The sequence below is a fragment of the Cygnus olor genome, chromosome 15 (assembly GCF_009769625.2).
Source record: "Cygnus olor isolate bCygOlo1 chromosome 15, bCygOlo1.pri.v2, whole genome shotgun sequence".
NCBI classification, from domain to species: Eukaryota; Metazoa; Chordata; class Aves; order Anseriformes; family Anatidae; genus Cygnus; species Cygnus olor.
Genome location: NC_049183.1, coordinates 16,988,213 through 17,002,439, shown reverse-complemented (window position 1 = coordinate 17,002,439; position 14,227 = coordinate 16,988,213). Strand labels below are relative to the sequence as shown.

Sequence of the window (14,227 nt, the reverse complement as noted above, 5' to 3'; positions counted from 1 at the left end):
TCCGCTCCGTATCGGGCAGAGACGTGATCAGGTTGCTGTGGGCTAGCAGGGGGCTGTCACTTCTCGTTACACAAATTCTCTATAAGAGAGAGCTGGGATCTATGGCTGTTTGTTACTGTGTGCTGGCAATGCAGCTTGAGAAGTTATTTGTCATCTTGGTGAGGCAGAGGGGATAACATGCACTGCCACTGTTTTCTTTGAAGAATATTCTGGGTCTCGGAGGGCTGTGCCAGAGCTACAGAGTGCCCTGTGTGCCTGATGCTGGTTCAAACCCATCCGGGCTCCGTTCACTATTTAAGTTAATTAAGCATATGAAGGGTTTCACAAACACATTCCGCTCTGTCCAGATCACAGGGAGCAGGAGACAAAAGCCACCAGTGAGCACCCTGGTTGGCAACCCCTGCAGAGCAGCCAAATCCCAAATGTCCCTCGTACATCCCAGGGGCGTGCGCGGGCAGAACCGAGGTGTGGGGGCAGCGCTGTGGGCAGGAGCCCTCAGCTGCCTCCTACACCTGCGCCTCCCCCAAACCTCCCTGTCTGGTACGTGCATGGAGGCCAGTTATCTACCCACTGACAAGTGCAATGTACCCCAAAGAGGAGCCGGAGGCACTGGCATCCTTAGCACCAAAGAATTGTCTTGCATCTTCCCACTCCTGCTGTCCTTCCTTTCCCCTCTCTTTTTGCTCAGGACTTGCACCACAAAAGCCTGTGCCTTGGATTGTTTTTCCAGAGACTGACACAAATACATCAAATACCTACCCTGAAGGTATCAGACTAGGTCTGTTGAACTTACACAGCATGTGGCTCTTTAAACCTCCCAACCTGCTGGATCTGGTACATTAAGTCCCCACCATTCACGTATTCCATCACAAAATACAAGCGATCCTAAAGAAAAAAAGAAAACAATTAGCAGCAGAATTATTAGAGCAGGGAATTTGCAGAGGTCACAAATAATGGCCAAAGCAATTGACAGTTCCGGTCTGTATTTTTCATGGCAATACAATTACCATTACTGCCCTCCCCAAGGGGTGCAGGTGGAGTTTGTGTTCATACAGAGCCCGTGAGACAGATGTGGTAATTCCTTTCCAGTGCTCTGGACTTGAACCTCATACACTTCTGCAGATAGATCTGATAGCAAGTGGAAGAATTCCCACAACAGAGGTTTTTCATTGCCATTAACGAATTAGTTTTCATTCTTCATTGAGCCCATTTTGCAGGGCATTTGATGAGCCAGCACCTAGCTGGTATTAAAGCATTCCCCTGCTTCCACACTGGGGCAGCCACAGAAGCACAGACCTGAGAAAGTTCCAGGTAAGCTCTTAAAAGTCGTGGTTTTCTCTGCAGCATGCTGTGCCAGTGGAAGCCAAGCCCGTGTGCCGGGGCACTCTGGGCTCGCACTGTGCCCTGCCCCAAGCCCAAGGAGATCAGCAAGATGAGAAACAAGACCCGAGTATTCCCACAAAGCTCAGAACCGTGGGTTAATAAACCAAAAGCAGCTGTGTCCGGCCATGCAGCATCCCGAGCAGAGCTCTAGCATGAGCCCTGCCAGTCCCAGGAGGCACGGGAGCCTTGGGCAGGCGGGAGCTCAATGCCAGGGACACTTCTACCCTGGAGGAGCCATGCCCTTGAAATGCCACTTCCCTCTGATGTTTCACAGCTCTTTTTTTCAAATGGGAAATGTCTCCGAAGAAAATCATGCAGGACCGCCAAAACCACCAACCTAAACATGTCAGCTTCCCCCTGCCACAAGCACAGAGCTTTTCTGGGGGAGGGAAAAGCGACGTCTTCGGACCGCCTGAGTGCCTGCAGAAGTGGGGCACAGACGGCCGCCCAAATGGATCTTCCCTACTACCAGCAGGCATCTGTGCTCCAGCACAGGCGCACGTCAGCTGCGGATGGGAACAGCGAAGCGCTGTCACATCAGGCCTGAGTCACCCTTCCTACAACAACCAGCTCCCTACAACCTTCACAAACCTGCCCACGGGGCCCCAGTGTGCAGGAGCCCACAGACAGCCCTAGGCAGCGAGGCTTGCCCCGGCCCCGAGCCCTCCTTGCAGACACCCCAAAGAAGAGACACAGAGGTTGAAAGAGACAAAGCAGAGACACAGAGGCACTGATGGGAAAGAAGAGGGGTTTCAGCTCATCAGCGGACCAGGAATGCCACACGTACCCCTCTGCACCTGCCCGCCTCTGCCAAGCCTCGCGGCGCAGCAGCCACGCATGGGGGAAAGGTCACCTTCAGCAGCCACTGTCACACCACTGTCTGCTGACGGGAACTGGAAGGCCAAGCGACACTGTGCTTGTTTGCAGCTGCTTCCTAAATATATCGATCAACTTCAGGGAGGAAGAATATTAAAAAGACGGTCTCTTGAAACAGCCAGCTGAGCTCTAAAAGCAGGATTCGAGCTTTCCTCATTTGGGTGGAGAAGAGAATGATGCTGCCTCAGGGGAAAAAAAAAAAATCACGAATAAAGCAGCCAGATGGCTGGCCAGCCCACAGGCTGGAACAGGGGGACGCAGACGGATCTGTCCTGCTCCTGCCGTGGGAGGAAGGACAGGGTCTCTCCAAGTCTGGAGCTCCCGAGCTCACCGAGCAGCAGCAAGGTGCAGATACTGAGACACCGCCTGCACGGAGCTGGCGGCACGGGGCCCCTTTCTGGAGCAGCCAGCACAAGACTCCGGGGGCTCTTTCCAACGCCGCCTTCTGATCAACCATTTGGTTTGTCCACCTCCCGCCTGACTCCGCACTGTGAACAGGAGTCGGTGCCGGGACAACCACCAAGTCCCCGTCCAGCCGGAATTTATTGTTCCCAGTGCCACTGCTGGGGCTGAGCCCCAGGGGGAAGGGAAGGGAAGGGAAGGGAAGGGAAGGGAAGGGAAGGGAAGGGAAGGGAAGGGAAGGGAAGGGAAGGGAAGGGAAGGGAAGGGAAGGGAAGGGAAGGGAAGGGAAGGGAAGGGAAGGGAAGGGAAGGGAAGGGAAGGGAAGGGAAGGGAAGGGAAGGGAAGGGAAGGGAAGGGAAGGGAAGGGAAGGGAAGGGAAGGGAAGGGAGGGCCGGGTACACCCAGCTACATCAGCACCTCCCAGCAGCCCACGTGCAGACCCTGCACCTTTTTGGGCACAGCCCCAGGGCCCCCCAGTCTGGTCTCCAGGGGGCTACAGCTTCCCTCTCCTTCCGGGCCCACGCAGTTCTCTCATCGCTTATCTTCACTTCTTTAAAACGCAGATTTCAGGCTTTTCTCTCCCCCAGCTGTCAGCTGAGCTAACAGCCCAGGCTGAGAAGGACGCTCTGGACTGTGCTCCCAGAAATCAAAGTGCTTTGTGCCAGCATTTGATAATACACCCTGCTATACATTTTGATTACATTACAAATACGATTACTATTAAGCTACTATAGGTCTGCCAGGAATAATCCCGCACTGACTCACTTCAGATGCCAAAGAGATGCTGTGTGAAATAGGTTCTCCTGCCACAGTTTGATTACTGTGCTGCAAAGCTGGTCCACGCTCTTTAAATACACTGAATGTGTTTGGTAAATGGAATTTCTGGGATAATATTAAAATGTAATCCTCCTGGATAGCATTGTCGTCATTCCAAAGGGCTGCACTGATTACCTCTCCTCGCTCCTGCTGACACATACCTGGACATTTTCATTTACAGGTTGCCCAACGGCTGCCCACAGATTGCTTTAAAAGTCCCCCTTCCCCACTCCCCATCCCCTTTTCTGATTTGTACAAACTCAATAGCACACCCATTTCAAACTGAATTTCCTGCGTTTTGTATTAGTTTTCACTGCCTACTCTGATTTTTGATCACAAGAATGAATTCAGAGATAAAGCACAGCACTTCGCTATTGAATCATAACTCCAATCACAGGCAGGGGGCCTTCTGAAGGGCTGCAAAACCACATCAACGCAATCAAAAGTTGCCTAATGAAAAAATCTCGAGGGCGCAGATCTTCTCCATTACAGCCTCCAGCCTAACGTGCACACACAAATACTTTGTTCACAAAGGCATTTCTGCAAGCAAATCGAGCAAATTATAAGTTTGCTGAAAGCAATGGCACATTTTAGAAAAGCTAAAATGCATAAACAAGCAGTAGCCCAGGAAAGCATCAGCCCTGGGACACTGGCAATGCTGGGAGTCTCGAAGAGGGGTTCTGCCCACTGGCTCATAAGCGAAGCCAAGAGAACAACACCTGGTTTGCAAAGTGCCAGGCTCCCAACGTGTCCGGTGCAGGGGTTCCCCACCTGCCCTGGGCACGCAGAGCAGCACGGCTGAGGTTCCCCGGGCAGGGTGCCGGCACTCACCATCGTCTGAAAGCAAGAGTGAAGCTGGGTCAGGAACGGAGGCTTCCCGGAGAGAGCCAGCACTCTTTTCTCGACCATGGTGCACTCTACATCATCGTCCTGGATAACAACATCCTTCTTCAGGATCTTAACGGCATAGAGCTCGTCGGTGCCCTTCCTCTCTGCCAGCATGACCTGCGCCGGGGAGAGAACACGTGGGATGTCGGTGAACACACATCTGCCACATCTATAGTCCGCTTAGTATTGTGCAGTTCTCATTACAACCTTCAGAAGAGATTCAGGTGCCAAATGGTACTGAAAGCTACCAGTGATGTTTTCAAAAGTATTTGGGAGCTCTTGCTGTAACAGGTAACACATTTACATCCTTATGGCCCAGTCCCCTTGGTGAACCCAGCCCGAGGTGCTTTGCCCATGATGCAGTTCCAGACCATTCACCATTTTACCATTTTTTTAATGGTAAATACTTGCAGTGGAAAAGTTAGTACATAGCTAATAGTACACAAAAACCAGCAAGATTTTCTCTGCCTCGCAAACACCCTCCACAAAGCGCACAGTAAGCAAAACCTCATTACATGCCAGCCCAAAACCTTGTTACGTGCCAGCCCATCGCCCAGCCAAATCCCCCTCCTCTCATCAGAAGAAACCATTCAACCTCACTTTTTAAACCATTTTCACCCATTTGCAGATTTATTTACTGCAATAAATGGGATGCACTGCTTCTGCTGGTGCAAATTTCTCTCATTAATCACACCCGCCCCAGCGAGGATCCCCCCAGCCGTTCCACCACGCTCCGTCAGCGTAAGCTGCTCCTCCTGCTGCCAGCAAAGCAAAGGGGGCTCGGGAGCGCGCTGCATCCCAGCTCCTCTCCCTCAGTCTCGCATCACGTTTGATTTGAGAGCTCAGTGGAAATGAATTGCTCTACATTTGGAAGAGTCTGTTGAAATCCTCCAGTCACATCAGGAACAGCAGTCAGGATGTTTTGAAAATAAATTACGAGAACTCGACATCAAAAGGGTGGAACTGCAAGGAACTGAAAGGCATTCCTCTCTGGAGCGGGTTTGCAGCGATAGCGCCGGCAGGTCCCAGGCAGGGCTAAGGAGAGACGACCCGCACTGTGCTGCCCCTACCACGGCCCCTGGCTGTCCCCACAGGGCAGCAGGAGCCGGGCACGGAGCTGCCCCGCGGCAGGGCCAGTGGCCACCCCGGCCCCCTGGTCCTGTTGGGGCAGAGCAGGCGTGGGGACAGGACGGCGGCTGCCACCGCCAGGCAGCAAGGCAGGGGCCGCAGCAACAAGCTGCCAGGCTGAGGTCTCTGCTGCCCGCCCACTTGTTAGAGCAAAAATAACAGTCACATTTAGGGAGTACTTTTTAAAAGCATGTGGCTCTTTGGCTCATTTCATGCGCTTCGCTCTGGCTCTGTGACAGGCTGGCTGTCCTTGACACTCTGCTTGTCAGGATTAGCCGAGGAAGGCATCAGGGCTTCTGAGCGCCAAGTGCTTTGGAAAAGCCACTGACATTTACATTTTCATCAGCGGGGCACAGGATTGCAGCGAACACACACCGTCCTCATCCATCGGCAGTGTTAAAAAGCAGACTGACAGCAGAGCAGCGACTTCAGTAACGGATTTATTTACTTGCTGATGTTTAAAGAAAGTTGAGATTCTGCAGCACGGGGCACAAGCACTAGAGCAATGCTGCTGTGCACAGGTGCTAAAATACGGGGCTGATTTTTTAAAGGCTGGGAGAGCCCACCTGGGCCCTGGCAGTTCAAAGTTGGTGGAAAAGAGAAGCAGCCACTCCAAGGACAGGTTAAGAGAAAATGAAGACTTGTGTGGAAGTCAGTGGATCACATGCAGTGTCACCAGTGTGCGGACGTACCTTGCTACCCATAACCCTTTCAGAGAAAAAGCAAATAAAACAGGGAATCTCTGAACCTAGCATCTGTTACTGCCAGGGACGGACTGCTCCGGGGGGAACAGCAGGAGGAGTCCACTTGGGAAGCAGAGAAATCACAGCGTGGAGCAGAGCTTGGAAAGCATCCTGGTGCTTTTCAAGATATTTTGCTTGGGGACTCTCAGGGGAGAGAGCGTTGTTGTTGGTAACGGAGTGTGTTTGGAGATGAACACACCAGGAAATTTCCCTGGAGCTACAAAAAGATGAAATGTAAAGATAAAATCGGCTGCTGAAGAATGGGGTTTGGTAGCAGTAAATAGTGCTGTGGGGACTGAACTCTGCTGACTGGAGGCCTGTAGGGGAGAAAATCCCAGGCAGAGCGGGGGGTGACACCGAGTCGTCCCCACCGACCAGGGGACAGTGCCCAGAGCGCTCGGTCTCTGCAGCGGGGTGAGAGGCAGAGGTTTGCTGGTGCACTGAATTAATGCAAAAAACTGCTCCAGGGCTTACACGGACTGTAAATGTTTCATGCAGTAGCTTTCCAATGACATAGCAGTCCTGAGCCACAGCTGAGCCAACCAGCCCTGCATTACTGACATGTAAAATGCAAAAGGGCTTCTCTGCAGCTGCCTACAAATCAGCAGTACTGCACACATCGCGGAGGGGCATTCGGTGGGCAAGGGCGAGTGCACGTCTGAGTGTGTGCAAGGGGGATGCAGAAATCCGCGTTACTGTATCGCTCTTTCACGTCTGGGCTGGCAGAGCGAGCAGCTACAGAAGTGTAAATCGAGACTAATGCTGTTCAGGATGTTGTAATCACTCTGAATTTGCATATGCAGATGGGATTGCAGGCTCTGCTTTACAGCCCGTCACAAAAATACCTCCTGCACCCTGCCCGACAAGCGTGAAGTCTGTGAGCCTTAGCAGACTCAGCCTGCTCCCCGAGCAGCAGGCGGGGCAGCTCGCAGCCTGCGGGGCTGGGGCAAGCACCCCAGGCCCTGCCTGCAGCTGCTCCGCAGCATGGTGCCGGCACGGTGCAGGTTCGGCACCCACAGCCTGTCCTGGTGCACAAGGCTGAGCTCCGCGCCGAGCTCTGGGCTCTCGGTGCGCCGGCAGGGCTGGCTCCAGCTCGCTGGCATCGCGGTTCCTATGGTGACTGCAGCATGGATACAGCTGAATTCTCAGGGGAAGGACAGCCAGCGATGAGCCGGCTTCAGCAACGTCTGCTAATGACAGCGAGGAAGATTTGTACCCTTTGCTTTGTAAACACAAAAAGATTAGGACAAGTGAATTCGCCCAGAGCAGTTTGCTAACGCCTTGAACCATGCTGCGCAGGACACGTGTGTTTGCGAGGAGGCGGCATGCAAGCACCATGCAGCAGGTGCCCAGGACTGGAGCACCTCTCTGCGAGCCAGAGACTGGGCCCTGGCCGCTGCTCTGCCTGTGTGCACCAGGTACCAGTCCTCTGACACATTCTACATCAGGATGGGGCAGGAGAGCACTTTACAGCATGAAGATTTTCATGGGACACAAAAATGTCAAATTGTCTCCCATTGCACTCTAATCCATAACAGCAGAGGCAAAAGTATCAGCCCTACTCAGAAAAACACCTTAAACCCCCCCAAAACGACTGACAGTTTGATAACATAACAGATTGATTAGCTACAAAAATATGAGCAAGCCCCAGAATTTAACTTCTCTCTATTTATATTACAGCAAAGCAAACCCGGGGCGGGCTGTGCCAAGCGCTGTGTTCCTCCGTCGGGAACATCTCCCGTCCCCTTGCCAAGCCGGGGGGGGGACTGCCACCGCCTGCAGCTCCGGGGGTGCCTGCAGAGCCAGCCCAGCCCGGGCAGGGGGCAGCTGGGGGCAGCCCCAGAGCAGCCGGGGCAGGGACACCAAGGGCTGCCCCGCATCCTGCTGCTGAGCACCCCTATGGTAACTATGCATGCCCGTGTGAGGTGTTCAATCCCGTGATTTTCTGGTCTTCCAGAGTGCAAAACCAGAGCTGAACCTCCATCCCCCAGACCCTGCTGCTTGGCTCAGTGGGGACTTTCATCTGCCAGCTCACTCTCTGGAAATTAAACTGCTTTTTTTTTTTTTTTTTTTTTTTTTTCTTTTTGGTGCACAAAAAGCTAATATTTAACTTGATTTATTCCTGTAATATACAGTATTTGTTTGGGAATGCTCCAGCATAATAACTGGAGATACTCTGATGCTGAACGCAGAGAAAGCAAGGCCAACACATGGGTACTCCTCATCCTGCACAGCCACAGCAGAGGAGGAAGGAAAACGCGGCAGCAAATCCGGGCTGCTGGTGCCACCAGGTTAACGAGCTGATGCCTGCGACGGGCTCACTGACACCCCGCTGGTCACACTCGGGGAGCTCTCAGGGGCTGTGGGGACCCACGCAGCAGAGGCTGGGTGGCAGCAGAGCGCAGCAGATCGCGGTGCCGGAGCACGCTGCAGTGCCCGCTCTGGCCGCGGGAGCGGAAACGCGGGGCAAGGCTCCTGGCGAGGCGCAGGCACACGTGAGGGTGAGGCTGCATCTCCCCGTACAAACCAATGTGCTGTTTTAATAAGCGCTAATTAGCATATTTATAACATTCTGTTCCAGGGAACAGTTTCTGTCACACATTCCCTTATATAAGCCATGATGCCGACTGAAGAGTTTGCTAATGTTTCTCAAATTAAAAGAAGGAAGAGGGGGAAAAAACAACTACAGCTTCCAGATGCCAAGCAGCAGACTTTAAAAGAGATTATTTGTTGGGAGGGAGGGAGAGAGGGAGGCAGGCTAAAAGCAGTAAGTGGTGTTCAGAGCTGGGATTTTGGCTCCGCTGGGATGAGGCAGGCACCCCCGCACTCCGCGTACCTCCGTGGCTGCCTCCAGCACCCGGCAGCTGCGGGAGGAGAGCTGAGCTGTGTGCTGCGCCTGCTGTGACCTGCAAGCAACTGAGCTGGTCCAGCGCCATCACCTGCACCGCTGAACAAGGCTGGAGCAGCATGGGCACTAGCACTGTGCTTGCTTGCTCACCCACGTCGCCAGCGTGCAGCAGACGTGTAAAACAGGGCGACAGCAGCATCGCCCGCAGGGGCAACGGGGGTGCTCTGAATGCTGGGCACCACCATGAGCTGCCCCCGTCCTTCTGCTAAAGCTGTGCCAGTGCCTCTCTGAGCTCTCCACGGGCCCCTCCAGGGAGGCAGCAAGCTCCGGGCAGAGGCTGGGAGCTCCCAGAGCTCAGGTGTCAGCGGCAGGAGGCTGGGAGGGACGGGGTGCCAGCCGGGACAGGCAGGATTGCCCCTGTGCACGCTGCGGGTGTGTCGGCAGCGCTCCCCTCTTGTTTCTGTCCTGCCTCCACCCCAGAGATCTGCCTGGAGGCAGAGCAATGTTCCCTGCAATTAAGGCAGTTCGCTAATCAGAGCAGCGTCAGGCCATCTGTCACAGCCGTAAACGCAGCGCTGGTGCACGCAGCCAGCCACCTTTCTCCTGGCCTGGGCTTTGAAGTCACAGCAGCAGTCCGGGGACTGGAATTTCTAATGGAAATCATGACAAAGTTGGCAACACCCCAAGAAAAATGAAGGCTCCGAGTCACATAATTACTAGAAGAATGAAATTCTGTTACCACTCATAACCAGCCTGGAAAGTTAATTAAAATGTTCATGTATATTTGTAATTATTAAAGGGGAAAAAAAAAAAGCCCAAATAAAAGAGCTTTAAAGACACAGTACACACCCTGCTTCCCAAAGGGAGCGTCTCATTGTGGTGCTGGTCTAACCCGACACCTCAAGTCTTTGTCACTGTGACGCAGCAGGACCAGAGCCCCAAAGGCAGCCAACAACCGGACCCCAATTACCAGACACGAGGCAGAGCAAGGGCAGAGCAGGGCTCCGGACTCCTGGGCTAGAGCAGCCACACGGCCACTGCTCAGAAATGTTACAAACATTTTAAATACAGAACGTGCAAATGCATATGTCCTACCACACCTTTCCAAAGCTTCCTTTTCCCAGCACCATCAGGAAATTGAAATCTGAAAGTTTCATCCGATCTCTGCTCCCGTTGTTATCGAACTTAGAAATGGCATTTGTCGTCTTCTCATCTGCAGCCTTGGACCCTGTGCCAATCTTGGCTCTCTGCAGGGACAGAGATGGAGAAAAGAGAAAAATTACTGAAAACAACGTGCTGAAATGTCTTGATGAAAACAGAGAATGCTCCTGAAATCCCACGTTAATCAGCTCTTTGCTAGCTCAAAGCTACACCAAACTATGGAAGCCTCCCTAAGCGCCCTGGGTGCGGGTCAGACACAGCACGTGGCTCAGCCCAGCTCATCCCCAGCTCAGCTCCGTGAGAATCCAGGAGCCACATCCCCAGGCACTCCAGCTGCCAGCTCCTCCTGCAGCTTACAGGATGCGTCCGTCCGTCCTCTGCTCACAGCCAGGGGAGCTTCTCCCACGTTGAACGGCCACCCACGGGACCTCCACAACACCCGCGGGTGGGTGCAGAGCTAGAGCGGGGGTCCCAGGACCACACCCGAGGTGCAGGTAGCATCGACCTCCTGGAACGCTGGCAAGCGGCGGCTCTGGAGGGCACCCTTACAGACCGCTGCCATCAGATGGGAAAACTGCACCGCAGCCAGGAGCGTTCAGTGTCTTAAACCTTGAGCACTGCCTCAGAAATGCCAACCCATAACGTGCTCAAGGCCATCCAAGTATAAAACAGAGCCTTAAATGAGCTTTGCCTTCACAAAGCTGACTTCTGTCTCTCACCTTATGAGAAAATGACAGGTAAATATAAATATATTGTTGTGAAATACAGGAATTGTTATCAAGCTCCAACTTTGTTACTATCTGATATCAAAGAGAATTGCACTCCTGTGCCAGTTCAGGCTGAACGTAGGAAGCTACAAATTCATTTTGAAAAAAAAGCAGAATAGAAAGCACTTCTGCATCCCCAAGCAATCACACAAGCTGGTTCAATCACAATTGCTTATTAAGAAGCCCTCACAAAACCCCACATTTTTTGAACACAAAATCTCATCAGTTGCTTGGCACCTCATTGGTCCAGGGGCTATCTAATTTGCTGAACCACAATTTGTAAAAACTATCTCACAATTTATTCGGTTTTAATTTTTAGAAATATGCCACAGTGTAGGGCTTGCATTGAGCTCAGTCTAGCATGAAATTCCATTAACCCGATTCCAGCAGTTCAATTTGACTGCTGCTCGCAGCTCCTCCAGATAGGAGCCTCACAAGTAATCTCCAAGCCTTTGCAGCTGCTAATTGGTTATTGCAAGGTTCTCCTTGCTGTAAAATTCCCCATTCAAGGTCACCTGCAGCACCTACAAACATCTGAAAAACTGCTGCACTGAAAACTAAAGGTACAGTTTCAAGGATTTGCAAACATCATAATTGCTAATGCAGCTCTGAACAAGTGCCCCAGGGAAGAGGCTGAAATCATTCAACAGCCTGATACCTGCTACTGCTGCAAACGAAGCAACACACACAGGATGCTTGCTTTCAGATGGAAAACAACAATGACAACAACAACAAAAGAGTTTGTACATAGAAAAGGAAACAAAGTCACCTCTCTGAATGTATCATAGGATGTCTGGGGTTGGAAGGGACCTTAAGGATCATCTAGTTCCAACGCCCCTGCCATGGGCAGGGATGCCACCCTCTAAAAGTACAAAGTTTCTCCCTAGCTGCAATCTTTAGGCTGTTGCAACCTCCCCAGCACAAGGGGCTATCTGCTAGAGCATTTCAGTCAAGGTCAGTTCGTGTGCCCCACGGCACTGCCCTGGGGGTCCTGCTGCCCACCCCACCACCTGGAGCTCCTGGCATGCGCCATGCCAAGGGAGAAATGGCTGTACCTGACGTTTGGCACAGCGATCTCTGAAATCTTGCCCAAGTAAAACAATAATCACAGTTCTGATCAGAAGAGCAGAAAGCTTTGGACACTCCCCACCTTATCCATCTCTGCTTTTGAAGGAGAAACCTCTAAGTGTACAGCCATGGCACTGGCTGAAAGCTGCTCATTTAATTTGGCTGAAGATAGATTCAGATGTGTGCGACTAAACAAGACCAGCCTTTGCGTCGTCGCAGAGCCAGCTCATGTTGTGTGACTTTGCCTTCAGCAATCCTTACCCTATTGTATTCCAAAGCTATCTGTAAAAGAAACGTGTACTTATCAGCAGGCAAAACAGTCATGTTCTGTGAAAGCTTCCCTAACTACTCTATCACAGTTAAAAAACAATCTTGTCAGATCAAATTTGACACTAAATTAACCTCTGCGAAAACAAGCTTGAACAAGATTCAAGGGCAATCATCGTGTTTCCATTAAATTACACCCAAAAGCACACCTCTGCGTTTCACACAAACACTTATCTCCTGCATGCCTGCAGCTCCAACACCGCAGCACCGGCACTGGTCACGGGAATCTGAATGAAGCTGGACCCAAGGAGGATGATGCTGTTGCTCCCGAGCCAAGCGGGAAAGGTGAGCATGAAGAGGGGGTAAGGAGGAAGATTTTAATTTGCTTCACTCCAGCAAATTCGCCAGCTGTAGCCCCAGCACTGCCAGCAGCACCAGCGGGTGCCCAGGTGAGCACCCGAGCGTGGAAGCGACTCCAGGTCTCTGCTGCCACCAAGTCCGCGGCTGAAGAGCTGCTGCTGCAGTCGTACTCAGTCCTGTGCTTGACCTGAATTGCGACATCGTAGTATGTTCACAGGAGGTGAGGATACAGATACAACACGGCTTTCTTGATCAAACAGGCTCAGCATGCAGCTAGGCCAGGAGTGAAAAAGGTCTTTCAAGTACAGAGCTCAAGATAACAGTCAGGGAGAGGTCAAGATCAGCACCCTGAAGTGGTGTCTGGTTTTTGCTATGGAGTGTCTTTAATGTCCACCTCTAAGTGAGTAAAAAAAGTCCCTTAACCTGTTCTTTAATGCACTCCTAATGCTGACACAATTTTGAGACCTCTTTAAGGTTTACAACTGAAGCATGTCGAATACTGCTCACAAAAAAATAATAATTAAAAAAGCACTTGACCTTCGTTATCCAACTCCATTTGTCACAGTTAATTCCCTACATCTGAATTTATGCAATAGCAGCTGATGTTCACATCTATCAAGCTGTCCCAGCAACCGGCTGATAAAGACCGAGCAGAATTGGCAGCGGGTGTGCTGCCAGGCTTCACGCGGGGCTGCTGTCTCAGGAGGCTTTCTGCTGGAGCCCAGGACGTGCCCGCTGCAGACACGAGGCTGCAGGAAGAGCACAGGCAGGACTTCGGCCAGGAGCCACGCTGCAGGCTGCCAGAGCGGGGCACTGCTCCCGCAGAGGCAGCTCGGCAGGCAGGCAGCACGCCCGCGGCACCGTGCAGGCTGACACCTCCGTCCTTTCGGCCGGCAATTCTGCAATGCCAAGTCCACTCAAAATATAAACCTGTCACGCACACCTCAGCTTGGTCCTATTGATTTGTGCTGCCCAGGAACAGACAGGATCAAGCAGCGCTAACACAGATCGATCGAAGGATTCCTTTTAGCCCTTATCCTCTGGAACGGCATGCCGGCCCCTGGCTGCTGCTCTACAAGCAGGCCCCCACTGCATTCTTCTCACCTCTCGGGGCAGCTGGCACGAGCCATGGCCAAGCTACTCAGGGATTTCTTTCTCTCCAGCGCTGACTTGGTCACAGTGGAGGGTGCAAGCAGGGGAAGATGCAGTAGGGTGGGGATACAGACAGAGCCTGGCAGCACGAAGGGACACTTCTGGACGGTACATTTTCTGATATGCAGTCAGCTCGCCATCTGTGACTTCCACCATACATACCGTTTTAACACCACTGGAACATCAAGAAATGTAAGAAAAGCGGGTAGCTAATTCTCTGCCGAGCTGACAACCATGGCATATGGTTGTATGTCAACTGTTGCATTAGAACTGTCTTATTTTCTTGGATATTCAGGCAAGTTATATATAAATGAGATATGTAAGTGAGATTTAAAAAAAGAAAGGGCATTGAGAGAAAGGAACCGACT

General features: G+C 52.1%; 1 protein-coding gene across 2 annotated transcripts in view; it reads right to left on the bottom strand.

Moving 5' to 3' along the window:
* PRKCB (protein kinase C beta) overlaps positions 1-14,227 on the bottom strand; it is a 119,208-nt gene that overhangs the window by 27,785 nt on the left and 77,196 nt on the right. For both annotated transcript variants that reach the window (XM_040574215.1, XM_040574214.1), the window contains exons 9-11: positions 10,185-10,331; positions 4,309-4,482; positions 794-885 (exon numbers count right to left, since the gene is read on the bottom strand). In XM_040574215.1, coding sequence (XP_040430149.1) covers positions 794-885; positions 4,309-4,482; positions 10,185-10,331 — 413 coding nt within the window. The remainder of the gene's footprint in view (positions 1-793; positions 886-4,308; positions 4,483-10,184; positions 10,332-14,227) is intronic.